Genomic DNA, 15,859 nt, shown 5'->3' on the forward strand with positions numbered 1-15,859 from the left:
AAAATAATGGAGTGAATTGTACAATAAACCAGTCAATTTTAGAATAAAACAATGGGGATGAGCGAGAAAGAGGGCCGAATTATATTGGAAAATGTAATTTGTGGATTTTTTACCATGCTACTTTGAAGTGAAAAGGGAATACAGTTTGGATATTCAATTAACTTTAAAGTGACTAAACCTCTGACTTAATTTCACCCAGAAATTTAGATTCAAACCAATATCAACTTTTTTTATTTGACCCAGATCCTAAATTTGTCCTGATGCCTTTCCTAGCCATAATGTTACAAGGCAAATTACATTACTATAGCAGTTAAAACTAATTAAATCGTATTGTGTCAAATACTAAATGTTAAATTAGTGTGAATGCTGAATAAATAAAGATAAAATACAATGAGTTAAAAATGTAATGTTAAATAAGCCTGTCGGTTCAAGACACACTGCTCCATATCTACATCCACTTTCCACTTTTCTCAACGTCTTTCTCTAAAGTACTTACTATTCCAGTTACAATCTCTTTTTTCTATTCACAAGCATATACAGTTTCCTTCCATATCCTCACTTTCCATGTTCCTTTTAAAATCCCTTGACTGCATGACCTTCAACCAAACACATCCTTAATTGAACCAACAGGACAGTTATTTCGTAGCATCTTATTGAACTATTCATTATTTTGTGCTTCTTCTTTGGGTTTATTTAACTTAACTGTCTAGTTGATGGGTGGTGATTTTATTTCAAAGGACACTTTTAGGAACAGCCTTTCTGTGTTGTTGTTTGGGTGACTTGGGAGTGTTGTCAAGAGGGGGCCACTGTGGTTTAGTTAGCTGAATGTCATCTTCAACTTTAAAGGCTTTCTTTGGGGGATCGGCCTGTGGGGGCCAAACTACAGATATTTTGTTGCACATTTTTGTCAGATCATTTTCACCGCTGTGTGTTTTGTCTACTGAACGTAAGCTGCTCATGGAATATCTCCATTCAAGTTTCTCATCTGAGGGGATAGGTCCACCACTTCCTTCGGGGGGATTCTGCCCAAGTCCATTATCATAGTTCCCTTTGGACTTGAGGAGTTGTTTGTAATGATGTAGACAGTAGAAGTGTCCATGGAGAGAGACGTAATTTCCTAGGCTACAAGAGAAAAGAACATTCTTTCTTTTAGAATAAATAATTAATAGTAATAAATGATAGTGTCATTAAAACACACACAGGCATTTATTAAACACTGCATGTTCAATTGTGCCCATGGTGACCATTGATTTGAATGAATGCAATATTTACCTTAATTTATTTCTGCAGTGCTCACAGCAGAAACAGGATTTATGGTACTTCTTTTTGTCCACTATCAGAGCATCCATCGGATAAGCTCTCCTCCAACATACTGTGCAGAGCTCCGACTTTGGAACTCGAACCTGTTTGAAAGAGATAAAATGCAAATTATTGGATTTTTTTCTGCCGTTCATCCCATGTGCAGAGTATTTTCTTTCTGCTCACAATGCAACAACTACGGCTTTTCTTTCATTCTCTTAATATGGTAAATCTTGTTAGTACAAAGCAATATAATATGACTGATGCATTTAAAAGCCTACCTCATATGGTTCATTCATTTGTTTAAATAAAACATTTATAACGGTCATGAAAGAGAATAGTTCAGTGTACCAGTCCTCAGGATTTTATTCAAGTCACTCATCTACCTACGCACATTGCATGCACAGATTTCCATGCATCGCTCAACTGCACTTTTGCATTATTTGTTAGCACAAAAAATAAGTAGTCATCCAGTTCAGTGCAAGCCCTCAGCCAGCGTGTAACATTACTCTGTATGTATGCTGGCTTTACTCTGGTCGGCTAATGGACAACCTCTTGCTGCAGTGCTTCTTATGACCCATTACACTTAGGTTCGTTGTTGCTGTCAGAGGCAGTGAACATACCATCCTTAAAGAACTCCATTTACTGATGAGGACCATGAGATGCAATTAAAAGCTCCATAAAACTGGTGTACCTTGTGTCAAGGATGAACTTTCAAACAAGTGTAAATTAAACGGTGTTCAGATGACTGCTATTGGAGTACTACTTTGAAATTTGTTCCCCAGAGGATAAATTATAATCTCTTCAGTAAACCTTTCTCTTTTCTAAAAGCACGATTCTCATAACATCCTCATCAGCCTCAGCTGTACTTTGTGGTTTGTTGCAATTCGTACACGTAAGCACGCAAACACCCTATACTCAGAATAATTACCTGCTAAACATTAGCAGGTAATTATTGCCATTGTGAGCATGTTAGCATGCTAATTTGTCCCAAATTACTGCTGTGCCTAGATTAAGCCTCACAAAGCTGCTAGCATCACTGTAGCTTCTCAGACTTTTTGGTTATTACAAACACTTCTTTTTCTATAGAAAGCTTTTGCAATTCATACAATGCAGTGATTAGAAATGCTGCTTTTGTAACACACCACCAACTGAATTGATTCAAATAAATCCCATCCATCAATGGTCCATGCCATTAGTTTATGTTGCTTCATGCTGTAAAGGTCTTTACCAGAGGAGACAATCTTCGTCTGATGTGACACAACTTGGGATGTTGTCTCCTCAGAAATAGTGTAGCCAAGACTCTTGAACACAGATTCACTCTCTGTCCATGTTTTCTGGAAATTACTCAGCAACTTATCAGTAGCGTCGTCATCGTAGAATTCCGTTTCCTTTGCTGCTGCAGCCTTTTTTTTAACTGCATCAGCGTAGGAAAAGGACCCCGTTGGGTTGACACACTCTCAGAGTGCTCAGAGACGGCTGTCCTTATTCCGGTGACCTTGTTACCGAACTCATCAACATCTGAGAAATGTTCTGTCATTGATTTGGTTTCAGAAAATGCTGATGGTTCTGCTGGCACAATATCTACCTCAGTTTTCTGAGGAGGGAGGGGGGTGCTCTGCCGTGAGCCTCTCTTTGTCTCTTGAGGACTTTCCCACTTTGAAGTGTCTGCTGCTGTTTCACGCAGGCTTGACACAGTCTCCTCCTGATCCTTTTTCTCATCTCTGAATGAGAAACCTTGCTCAACCAGTTCAAAAACATTTTTAATAGCCTGGATGTCAAAATCTGGCATTTCCTGTTCCAGGATGTTTGCTTTCTCTTTGTCAAAATCTGTGCTTTCCGTGTCGTGAAGCCACTCTGTGAATGGGATAAGCTCTTTTCTGATAGAGAATTTCTCTTCTGGTGATTCAAACTTGTTTACAAGACCGTACATGTCCGCCCTGGGAAGCTCATCATCTTCTTCATTCTTATTTTCTGCCTCTAAGTCCTCCATGTCTGGGCCCAATCGTTCAGGGATAGCTATGGGCTCCTTTCGCACATAGGCTTTATGAATTTCAGCCTTTTGAGCTTCTTCAAAAAACTCTCTCTTTTCTTTGACAGATACAGATGATGGCTCTGGAATATCTAAAGCATCACTAAGATCTGGGTCATTTTGACAAAATGACATGTGGGAGTAACTTTGTATTCCACTTGCATTCAAACCCTCCAAAATATTAGCCTGATCTTCTTCTACATGTGCAGAATATACATCAGCCCACTGAGCCTCCCTGGATAAACTCTTTGTAGGCTTTTCTGTTGCAATATTCTCTGAAGCCTCCACAAGTTGGGCCTCGATTTTGATTTGCCGATGGAAAGACGCAGGTGATTCCACAATCTCAGATTTCCTCTCTGAGATATGTTGGGGGAGTGGCGGTGGTGGGGTGACGCCACGCGAGAGCTTGGCTGTTGTGTCTTTGAGTCGAGCCAAATTTTCTGCCCTGTCAAAAGTGGGAGAGGGCGTGATTCTAGTGAGCCATGATGTCGGGGTGTCACACCTGCGTGGCGGCGGCGTGGGAGGTGTGTGTGGCCTATGCAGCAGGGTAGGTGATGGCGTAACTCTGTAGGGTGAGTCAGTTCGTCGTGTGGATTCAATGGTGATAAACGTTGGGGAGGGCGAGCGCATCCTCAGTAACGGCGAGGGAGCCCGGAGGTCGACAGACTTGAACTGACTCACTTCTTCTTTCCGTCTTTCATGGGAGGTCTTCTTCTTTGTTTGGTTCTCGATTTTGGCAGAACCAATACTGATCTTTGATATTTTTGGTGTTGCCCCACCGGAAACAGATTTCTCAGATGTTGCCTCACTTTCATGCTTCTCCATTGTTTCATAATCTGCCAGTTTCCTCACACGTGAAAGAATTTCTTCGCTTTTTTGATCGCTCTCCACCACAGCATCCTCCAGTTCGCACATTCTCTCAGGACTCATCAGCCAATCTGGAACTGTATTAAGCAGAGTCTTCACAGATTTAGAATCAGTCTTCTTTGAAACTCTTTGTGTCTCTGTGATGTGAGAGATTAACACTTGGGCTTCCTGCCTCTGAGATTCTTCTGTTCTCCCCGCTGTGGACTTTTCCCGTTTATTTTGCTCCGACTCGCCTGTCACTGTAATTGGGACATCCTGACTTTCTTCCGGTGGCTCCTCTTTGCTCTGCTGAATAGCTGTCACTTCTTTCTTCTTTTGAGATCCCTTCTTTTGCTTTTGAACTGCTTTTTGTTGCTGCAAATTCTGATCGCCTTTGCTTTCTGTGGTAATGACTTCTCTCTGGACTTGAATCTGCTCTTCATTTGTACTTTTTTGAATTAGGGAAATTGCAATTGTTTCTTGAGTTTGGTTTGATTTTTTAGACGTTGCTGTATTGGTTTCTATGATTCCTGTCTTTGATTCTGTGGAAATCTCTTTACCTTGACCTGGCTGTGCACCACCTTTAGACTTCTTGGACTTCTTTTTCTTTTTTGTGGGAGTTGGAGTTTCTGGTTGGCTGTCAGGTATGCTAGCAGTAATAGCAGGCATGGAGGCAGCAGAAGAGGAAGTAACTTTCTTAATCCCCTGTTCTAACTCTGTCTTTACTTCTTTAGATTCACTGATCACTTTCACCTCAGCAGCTTCCTTCACATTCACCTTAACATCTTGTGAAACACTCTGTTTCTCGCTCTCACTTGACGTTTTTGTCTCTACTTGCTTTTCTTGCTTATTGTTCTTTTTCCCCTTTTGATTTTGTTTGCCGGCTTTTCCCTTCGTATTGGCAGCTGTCTTTTCTGTTTGCGTTGGCTGAACTGAAACTTTCTCTTGGCTCTTGGTAGGAGAATGATCATTTTTCTTCTTGTTATCACGCTGTGGTGATCTGGACTCTTTGACATTTTTGTCCTTTTTCTCAGAATTTGATTTGCTTTCATTCTCCTCGATTTGGCTGTTATCAGAGTGTATTTCATTTTTGTTTTTATCATGAGGCTCGTTGGAGCTCTTTGATTTCAGATTTTTAGAATCCTTCTTTCTGTCAGACATCATGTTTTCAATTTTTGCAACATCAGTCATTGAGGTCTCAACTTTGTCAGCCATGAAAGACTGAGCAGACTGCTCGGAGGAAACAGAAATAGTGTTCTGTGTAGTCGTATGCATCTGTTGTTTAACACCTGATACTGATGAGGTCTTCTGAATGGAGACAACCTTAGATGTCTCATTGGCGACAATTTGCTGTTTGGATGATTCAACAACTCTTGAATCTGTGCATATTTTGTCATGGCTAGCGCTGACATTGCTGTGGCTGGTATTTGAGACTACGACATGCTTAGATAAATCACATGATAGGGAATCTGAATGAACAGCGCTCTCCTGTGTGATTTCAGATGCATTGTTATTTGACTGCTCTGTATCGATGTTGGAGAGCATTTCTAGAGCAGCGGTAACTGAGTCATGTATGTAAGTGGGTGTTGGAGTGGTTGGGGGTGTGTTTTCCTCCACATATTTCCGGTACTTTCCTTCTGCTTTTATTAATGGAGTGTTAAATCTACTCATTTTCCCTCTCATGGAAGGCGGAGGAGAGGGTGGAGGGGTGAATTTCACAGAAGGGATGTAAACTTTCTTAAGCGGTTTTGGTGACTCAGGAAGTTGAGGGATTTCAGATGAAACTGTTTTTGATGTATGTGTTGTGGTTTTAGATTGGTTTTGACTCATTTCTACCATCATTGTCTCGGATGTAAGCTCCACCTGTTGTGTTTTACTGAATTCCACCTTAGGCTCCAGCTTTGGGACCGGATGTAAAATCGGAGCTTTCACTTTTTTGACCGTCATCTTTTTTGCCTTTGCTGGTGAGGGATGAATTGCCTGTGCTGGCATGCTATCCAGTTCTTGTTGAGAGGGAGGGGGTGGGAGGAAGTCCTGCTCATCGGTTAGTGGTGGTGGTGGAAGAGGAAGGTGATCAATGTCACAATCAACACTGGGGGGAGGAGGAGGAAGAGGAAGGTCAGCGTCTGTCACTGGTGGAGGTGGGAGAGGCAGATCAGGCTCTGGCCCATGTTGTTTTAGGATGTAATCATCAGTTTTTACTTTGGTTTTATCTACTTTTTTCATTCCCTTTCCCTTTGACTTTAGATTACGAAACTCTGTCTTTAATGTTTTGATGCCGTGGTTTTGGATAATCGTTTTATGCTCCACCACAGTTGTCGATTGCTGAGCAGACTGCTCCATGGAACTTGACATTGTTCTGACAATTTCAGTGTCATCAGAGATGGAGTGCTTTTCTTTTGATGTCTCAACTGAATTAGCAGTTTTTATCTTCTGTATGCTCCTCTGTGCATCAGCATTTAGGTTTTTAACCGGAGGGCTCTGCTTGACTCGAGCTCTTCTGTATGATCCAAGTCTGACTTTAGGAGCTTCACGCTGTGCTGTTTCCATCAGTGATTTAATAGTGCCTTTAACATCACCCTTTATCACTTCTTCTTTCTCCAGCTGGGATTGCTCCTGCGTCTCATACAATGACTTAATTGACATCTTCACATCACCCTTTACATCACGCTCGAGGCTTGGACTCCTTTCCATCCTTGGTGACGACGGAGGCTCCATTAAGAGCTGAATTGTTCCTCTGACGTTCCCCTGAACATCTATTTCCTGTTGACACATCCTCCTCTCACTGGAGGCATCGTGCAGACTTTGCATAGTTGTGCGAATATCACCCCTGACAATTTCCTCCTTTTCAACTTCCTTCACAGCTTGCTTTGCCAGCTCCAGTGATTTCAGTGTGGCCCTCACATCTCCAGAAACTAAATCCTCGACAACAGCTTCAACTTGAGATGTCGATGATTTTTCAAGAGATCTCAGAGCCCCTTTGATATTTCCCTTTACGATATCTGGCTTCTCCACCTCTTTGTATTGCTTTTGAGCCCTCTCCAGGCACTGCATTGTTTTCGGTATGTTGCCTTTCACCACCTCCTCTTTCTCTACAACAACGGTCTGATTTGCTGATTCAGACAATAAATTCAAAGTAGCTTTTAAATCGCCTTTGACTATCTCCTCCCTTTGCAGGCTTTGGAGGGTTGGCTCTGACATGAAAACTTTTACCGTGTTTTGAACATCACCAGGTATAACATCAGCCACTGTACGATCAATTTGCGTTTGATTACGGCCGAGGATGAGTTTAGTGCCCTTGATGTCGCCTCCAATGATCTTCTCTTTTTCTGATCTGTCAGACTGAGTCTCCTCAGGTCCTACATGGAACTGTTTAAGATAGTCAAGAGCCCCAGATTCGATGCATGTGGAGTAAAAGTTGACATTTCCTTTTTCAGTCTCGTCTATCCTTATCTTAACTGCCTGATCTTTCTTGTCTGAGCAGGACAGTCTTTGAAGGGCACTCTTTATATCGCCTCTTACAATGTCCTCTTTTTCAACATTAACGTTCTCTTGTTTATTGAGAAGGGAATATAATGTCATCTGAACGTCTCCTTTTTCGTCCTCCTGGATGAGTATTCCATGTTTTGCTGACCCGCTCTCATCAAAAAGGTTGTTTATAGCTTCTCGAATGTCACCTCGTAATATTTCCTCCCTTTCAATACTGCTGTCACTCTCTTGGTTGAGAAGTTGATGCACCGTAGAACTGATATTACCCTTCTCTTCTGAATCTATGACTATCTGCCGCTCCTGTCTTTCCTGTCTGTTCAGCAGGTTCATCATAATAGTCTGCAGATCTCCCCTGATGACATCCTCTCGTTGAATTTCCGGAGCCTGCTTATTCATAAGCTGGTATTTTGCCATCCGAACGTCGCCTATTTCATCAGCTTCAATAAGTATTCCCTTCGACCTCACCATTTTCTGACTATACAGTTCCTCAAGAGTTCCTTTGACACTCCTGCCCATGATTTCAGTCTTCTCCATTTTTGTCTCATTAAAGTCATCAAATGGTGTCGTTTCAAATAACCACGTTGTTGTCTTTACATCCGCTTTGGAAATCTCCTCTGGTGATGTGATGGTTGTACTTCCGTCCTCATCTACCTCTTTAATGTGATCAAGGGGGTTTTTCTCAAAGAGCCAGACTGAATGTTTAACATCTCCCTTTTCAACTTCCTCTTTTTTAACCGTTTCAATCAGATTTTCAGAGCTCATGCTTCTTATTTTGTCAATGGACTGGGTTTCAAATCTCCATTTCGCAGACCTGACATCACCTTTTTGTATTTCACTCACATTAACCGTTTTAACAGATTCCTGCGACAGTGCGTCAGACTCAAAACGATCTTTGTTTATCCTAACATTGCCTCCCTGAATATCATTCACTGTTTTTATGAGAGTCTTATTTTCTTCAGCAATCCTGTCGAGTGGTTGTGTCTCAAATTTCCACTTGGCAGAGGTGACATCTCCTTTTTGCATATCCTGTTGTGTGACAGATTTAATGATATAGACCTCATCAGTGTCCCTGATAGCGTCAAGGGGCTTGGTTTCAAACTTCCACCGGGTTCCGACAACATCACCTCGGGTTACTTCTTCGCTTGTGACAGTGGTGACCTCGTGGTATAGTCCCTCTTTGTCCTGAATGGCGTAAAGGGGCTGATTTTCAAACATCATGGTGTAATTACTAACATCGCCCCTTTCATCTTCATCGCGGACAATTTTTCGCATTTTCATCAGCTCTTTGTCTGTCTCCTGAATTTCATCTAAGGAGTAGGTCTCAAAAATGAAACGCCCCTTGTCTACATCTCCGCCTTGTACATCATTCACTGTGCGGCTGCTCAGAAATTCCTCTTGGCTATCGTGTATTGTATCTATTGATTGGTTTTCAAAGAGCCATTTGCAGTTCACTACGTTTCCTTTTTGTATGTCTTCAGCCTGAACTATCTTGAGCTTTTGCATTACTTCCTCAGATGTAGATGTCATGATATCGGATGTTTGGTTTTCAAAAATATACTTCATCCCAGACACGTCTCCAGACGCAATGTCTATCTCAGTGACTCGCTTAAAAGAGCCCGTCTCCTCCCCAGTGAGGTTCTCCAGTTTCTCTGTCTCAAAGAAAAAACAAGCTGTTCTCACATCCTTTCCTCTAATGTCCTCTTGATTGACAGTGCACGTTTTCAGAATAGTCTCTGTCTCATCGTGGATACTATCGATTGCTTGTGTCTCAAATAGCCATGTGCAAGTTTTCACATCTCCCTTTTGCATTTCTTCGGATTCATTTTCACCCCTTAACTCCGCTCTTTCATACAGGACGTCCATTGGTTTTGTCTCAAACAGCCACTTGCAGGTTTTCACATCACCCTTCACGACATCAAGATTTATTTTTGTCCCCATAACCTCTTCATCTTCAATATTGCTGAAATACTTAATAGCATCAAGAGGCTGTGTTTCAAACAACCACTTTGCAGTTTTAACATCACCAGCTTCTATTTCTTGTTTGGAGATGCCCTTGATAATTTGGTATTTATCAATGCTTTCATCAAACTGGTCGATTGGCCGCGTTTCAAACATCCACTTGCACGTTGTTACATCTCCTTTCACAACCTCTTCACGCCGCACTGTTTTCACCTCATGGAAGTGCCCTGAGCTGTCTTGCATGGCATACATGGAAGTAGACTCAAACAGGTTTTTATTTGCTTTCACAGAACCGGAGGTTGCACCCTCTATGAGAATCTTTTGAGATTCATCCCTCCAGTTTAAATCTGTGCGCTCAAAGATTTGCTTGTAATTTGAGACGTCAACTCTATCAATTTCTTCCATGTCGATCGTTCGGATGACCTCTTTCTTTTCCTGTCTGATCTGCTCCAGGGGTTGGCTTTCAAATCGCCATTTCTGATGTCTAACATCGCCCTTCTCCTCATTAAGCGCGGCTGCTTTTTTCAGTTTGCCCACCTCTGCAAGCTCCTTCAACTCCTCAGCTGGATCGGTTTCAAAATAATGTCTGGCTGATCTCACGTTACCTGCAATAATGTCCTCTTTTGTCACAGGCTGAGCATTTGAATCATCTTTTAAAGTATCCATTGGCTTGGTCTCAAATACCCAGCAGTTCTTGCGAACATCTGCCCTGCAGCTTGTGCCATCCTCCTGTGTGAGGTCGTCCTCAACATTCACAGTGCGAGTAACCTCTTTCTTATCTTCTCTTATGTGCTCTAGAGGTTGACTCTCAAAGCGCCACTTTTGGTGTCTCACATCTCCTTTCACTTCTTCATTTACTTTTGCCTTTTGAAGTTTTCCGACCTCAGGGCCAGTTTTCCTCTCTGCTCGAGGGCTGCTTTCAAAAAAGTGCCTTGCAGATCTAACATTGCCCCCGATAATTTCTTCAATAGAACCGGGTCTCGCATTGGAGTCATCCTTCAGAGAATCCATTGGCTGTGTTTCAAACACTAAGCAGTGCTTGCGCACATCAGCTCCAGTAACCTCTTTCATCTCCATTTTTGAGCTTTCCCACTCATTGAGAGAATCTAATGTCTTTATCTCAAACAACCACCTGCCCCAGTCTCCCTTATTGCTGTCCTCCATGGAAAGACTACAAACAAGTTTTAAAGATGTAGATTCTCTGTTCGTCATGTCCAGGGGTTGGGTATCGAAAAGCCAACGTGAAGCAATGGAATTCTCCAATTCACTTTCAATTTTACGCACAGACTTAATCTCCAGCATTTGGCTCGATTGTCCCATAATGATGCATTTAAACTGAGTGTCAAAAGTACTCGTAACAGTTTTTACTTCTCCATGGATTTCCTCTAACACTGACCTCAGTCTCAACAGGTGGCTCTCGTCAATGGTCTCAGTATGGCCAAGGCTTTCCATGTACTTATTGTCAATCATGTAAATAGTAGCATTCCCATCCTCCTCTGTGAACACAATCTCTTTTGTTAAATCCTCCTCCTTATGCATTTTATTTAGAGTGTCCATTGTCTGGGTTTCAAACAACCATGCTGCAGCACGGACATCTCCTTTATCAAATTTGTTGAATTTGTTTTTATATTCTGTTGAGTTTATATTGTGGGAACTCAGCTCATCCATTGGTTTGGTCTCAAACATCCAAGCAGTACGTCTCACATCTTTTCCAAGAATCATTTCCTGTTCAGATATTTTGTTGGTGTCGTCATCCTCGTCATCCAGAGTTTCATCCTTAATGGTGTCCAGTGGCTTATTTTCAAACATCCATCGCATTGCCTGCACCTCCCCGGGGAGAATCTCCTCCCAGTCCATGTATTCTTCATCGTTGATATCATCGGGACTACCACCATCATCCTCATACATGTATTCCTGGTTCTCTAACTGGTTGTTCTCAGTTTCAGTGTAATCACTGTAGTATTCCTTTTCTATATTCTTACGAACCTCAGGATGAATGTGCTTGTAAAGACGTTTCAGCTCATACATGCTCCTCTGCTTGCTGTAAGCTTCTTTGTTGAGTGGGTATTTGGAGGAGTTTGACGGTTCTGGAGGCTCAGGGGAGTAATGGCATGCCGGAATATTTTCACTGTCTGATGCCATTTCTAGTAAATCTGGAGGCGGGGGTGGAAGATAGTCAGAATCCTCAGCTGGTGGGGGCGGAAAGTCCTCATAATCCATCACTTCAGCCAATGTGTCTTCTGCTGCCTCATAAGCGGATGCTTCATACACGTTACTAGTCACAGTGTTGTTTTGTGTCACATTTGAGGACCACTTTGCTCGATTGATATCACGTCCAATCTTTTTAAGGAACAAAAATGATATTTGCAGGTGAATAACTATAAATCCATCCCGTTACCCAATAACAGTTATATTCATTTGCAACACTTACTGATACATTTTAAAAATAAGATCTTAAAACATGAATAATCTCACATACCAGAACACCTTTCCAACCAAGATCAGTTTCTTAAAAAGCTTTTTTGAGCCACAAAGGAATAAATCACTATGAGTTAAAGTTATAATCCTTAAGATTCTCATGAAGTCAAACAACATTAATAATATTAATTGTTTGAGTTTTTTAAGCAGTACCAATTTGGTGAATTTACATTCTGTTATTACCTCTCTATATAGAAATTTCATTGTTGGAGTCCGCCATTCCTGTGCTGGAATAAAATAGCCCTCACACACGAGGGATTCACAGGAAATGATGCATGTATGTTATGCAGTGTTACTGTTTTTAACTGTATCTAATTGATACTGATGCTCACTGTTGTTCACTCTCCTAAAGCTGCATCAGAACTGTAGATCAGATTGTGATTCCAACTATCTTTTTATTAAAACAATGTGAGTTTGTTTGACTTCACTTTAACCAGATATAATATTTGCTCTTCTGTATTTCTATCAAGGAGGTGTTCAAGAAGTGTTTGCTGTAGTATTTATCTATACTTGCTGTTACCACCAGTAACCACAGGTGTCGCCAAATCAACCTGGAAATAATCTTAAGGATTGCAACTTTAATTAATATACTATATTTACTATCTCGGATTCTACTTACCCTAAAATAAATATTCTGTCTTTCCATATTTTAGTACTTACTGCTTAACTCAAATGAAATGGAAAATACTTACTTTAATAATTTTTTGTGGAGCAGCCTCTACTATTGTTTTTTCAAAGTGATCCCTCAGTTCCTTTGTAGTGTACCTGGGTAACTCCTCTTCTAAAAGTCAGCAGAGACACAAGTATAAAGGCATGGCTTAAATTAGTCAGGCATTGACAGCGTATATGGTAGAGAGTATGAATACCGCAACAACATCCTACCTGTTTCATTTTGATGGTTTTCAAAGCTGGATGCAAAGTTACTGTCACTGTAAGACACCTAAACAATAAAAAATGAGAAACGGAAAAATATAATGATGATAAAAAAAGTTAAATACAAATTTATGTCAGCCCAAGATATCAGAGATTTCCCAAAAAACATAAATTACACAAATGTGATTGGTTGTGATTACTCCCAGTTTTACCCAACAAGGCACTCAAAGTGTTTAGCTCCTTAGCAAAGCCTTCTCGTTCTACATGCAGGAACAGTGACAGAAAAAGTGAAATACCATTGCTTCTTGGTTCAAATTTTGCTGCTGACTGCCTGCGACGACCTGTCTGCTGCTGCTTGACATTGTCACCTCAGAGTTGGACATTTCCTGTGAAGATAAAGACAGTGATTGTCAGACATAGTGAAAAACAGATACATCTCTCAGTCCTGCTTCACCACATTGCCCCTGCAACTACAGATGTGAGTTTACTCCACTCCAATTTACTTCACCAGCCAAAGCTTAATAGTTCACAACTGAATACCATGTAGAGAAGATGCTAGACCAGATTGCTCACGGTAGTTTGAAATGACTAATCACAGATAGAGGCACGATGACAAAGAATGTGTTAAGTGGTTCACTAACACTGTACCATAGCAAAATAAAAAATACCATTAGTTTCTCTCTACTGAATTGAGCTGCAATATAAGTGTTATTAAAGCACCCTGAATGTTTTCCTGGAAGCTGCTAGAAATGTCAAGTAATATCTGTGACTTAAAACCACACACTTTGCTACACACTTCAGCCTTGGTGCAAGAGCCTCAGTGTAAATATTCAGCCTAAATTTCGTATTTTACTTGAAACATGCTCAGGCCAAAAGAAACATCACCATCATCTGACCGCAGTCATCTCTTTCATGCTCTCAGCCTCATGAATAAACATATACTGTGTTCTGCGTGTGTACCTGCACAGTTCTGTGATGAAAATGGAACTGGGTTACATTGTGTGATGTTGCAGTTTCCTGGGTCTCAAATTGTTTCCTCACACTGGCAAGTCCCCCAGGCAGGGAACAAACCTCCGACTCTTCCATGACCTAATGAAGCAGGAAATATCATTAGCTGCCTCAATTTCTACATGCGCAGAAATCAAACAGGTGCTTATTAAGGCTATTCTGCAGTGCATGCTGCCATCAAACGGGGTGCAGCTAATGCTACGTGCAGATCGCTCTCTCACATACAACTCCCATAAAATGCTGTAATAGATTTAGATTTACATAAGGAATTTTGAGAGCTCTCTCAAAATACAGCCAACAATATTTCATGTTTTCTGCAGCCCTCCTCTGTATTCTGTAGTAGAAACAATAGATGTCCATGCAACAAACTAAAGTACCCCGCTGTGCTGGAGGTGGTGTCTACTCGCTTGGAGACAGCTGGCTGGTACACGGCCTCACAGTTGGTCAGTGGGATGACCTCTTAGCCCACAGAGTGAATCCGGTTCCTCTGGTTTATATCTCTTTCAGGAAGTCCTGCCCTGGTTCAACCCGCGCTGCCAGCAGCTATGGCACAAATAACAAATAAACTTTTCAGTAAAACGCTTCTCACATGTGTTATTTAAGGAACGGTGTGTACATTTTAGTGGCATCTAGTGGTTTGTGGCAGGCTGCAATTCTGTGCTTGTATGAACGAAGCGGCGGTGGCCGATTGAATTAGGTTTCACTTTCGTTTACATGTCCATACTGGTTGTTGATGTATTGATAAAGTATTATCTTTTTACTTGCTAATATTTTATTGTACGTACACTATTTTTCTGTCAACTCGAGTATCTTTCACTTCACCTGGTTCACTTGACCAGCAAACTATCTGTTTTGCGCTTCGTGAGTATGTGTTTGTGTCTATGTGTGTGTGTAGTTTGAGGAGCAGAAAAGATGCGAGCTGCCGTGTGATAGTAAATTACATCAAAACATTAAAAACTACTAATAAAAAAACACATGTAACGTTGGGGCTTATCAATACTACGATCTTTAATTATCAAGCTCCGGGGTGGGTTCGTTTCGGAACGCATCCCTACCTTCAGATTACATAAAAAACATAACATAACGATACTAAATATCGGGTGATAATTCACTGATTAAAACAGTTATGAATATTGTATTCAATAACTGCCCAAAGATTCCCCTAAATGTTACACACTGTTCCTTTAAGTACCATACATTTATAAAGAGGTAGCATACCATACTTAGTTGTGTAAAAACATGCAACTAAACTGCACTGCTAAGGGTGTCAGTCCCCTGGTTTAGCATGATCCAGTATAATGTACATTACATTGTCCATATGGTGATTATTCTACATTTGTGTATGATAATTAATGAAAGCACACAAAGGCATTCAAAACATTTATATTTTTGAATCAATTGACTGATATTTGGTGGGGTAAATGTATTTACCAAGACTACCAAAAACATGCCACGGTAAGCTTTGAAGGTGGTACCATAGGGCAGGTGGTGATCTTGTGAGTAATGCCTTTTGAGTCCTTTAAAATTCAATACAATCTTAACCAATAACACACCTGCCTCTTCCTGACAGTCAGTTACTCACAGGATGTACAATTCTATTTATATATGCAGTTATTTTATCATGATGTGAGGTGGGTTTGGTCCATGCCTACTTTAAGTGGAAGCATTTAGAGCCAATTGATGGTTTAGTCCAAATGTATTCTTCTCTTACAGTGGACCTCAGGGGTTTGGTGTCTTGAAATGTTCATTTAAGATGACTAACATTAAGTCACTGTTGAGTCACCACTCACATTTTGCCAATAGATGAGGGATTGATTATAATCAGCATATACATGTATTATGGGGTTAAGGGGATCATCCAAGATGTGGTATTAG

General features: G+C 41.0%; 1 protein-coding gene across 1 annotated transcript; it reads right to left on the minus strand.

Annotated features, from left to right (window-relative positions):
• Positions 1–1,092: 1,092 nt before the first annotated feature.
• Positions 1,093–14,062, minus strand: xirp2b (xin actin binding repeat containing 2b). Its single transcript, XM_054615749.1, is given in 10 exon segments — positions 1,093–1,122; positions 1,273–1,403; positions 2,231–2,233; positions 2,531–2,731; positions 2,734–5,482; positions 5,522–11,965; positions 12,796–12,884; positions 12,986–13,043; positions 13,273–13,362; positions 13,937–14,062. Coding segments are annotated over 9 exon segments (9,852 nt in total). The 3' UTR covers positions 1,093–1,122; positions 1,273–1,311.
• Positions 14,063–15,859: the final 1,797 nt, after the last annotated feature.

The sequence above is a fragment of the Anoplopoma fimbria genome, chromosome 16, assembly GCF_027596085.1.
Source record: "Anoplopoma fimbria isolate UVic2021 breed Golden Eagle Sablefish chromosome 16, Afim_UVic_2022, whole genome shotgun sequence".
Classification (NCBI taxonomy): Eukaryota; Metazoa; Chordata; class Actinopteri; order Perciformes; family Anoplopomatidae; genus Anoplopoma; species Anoplopoma fimbria.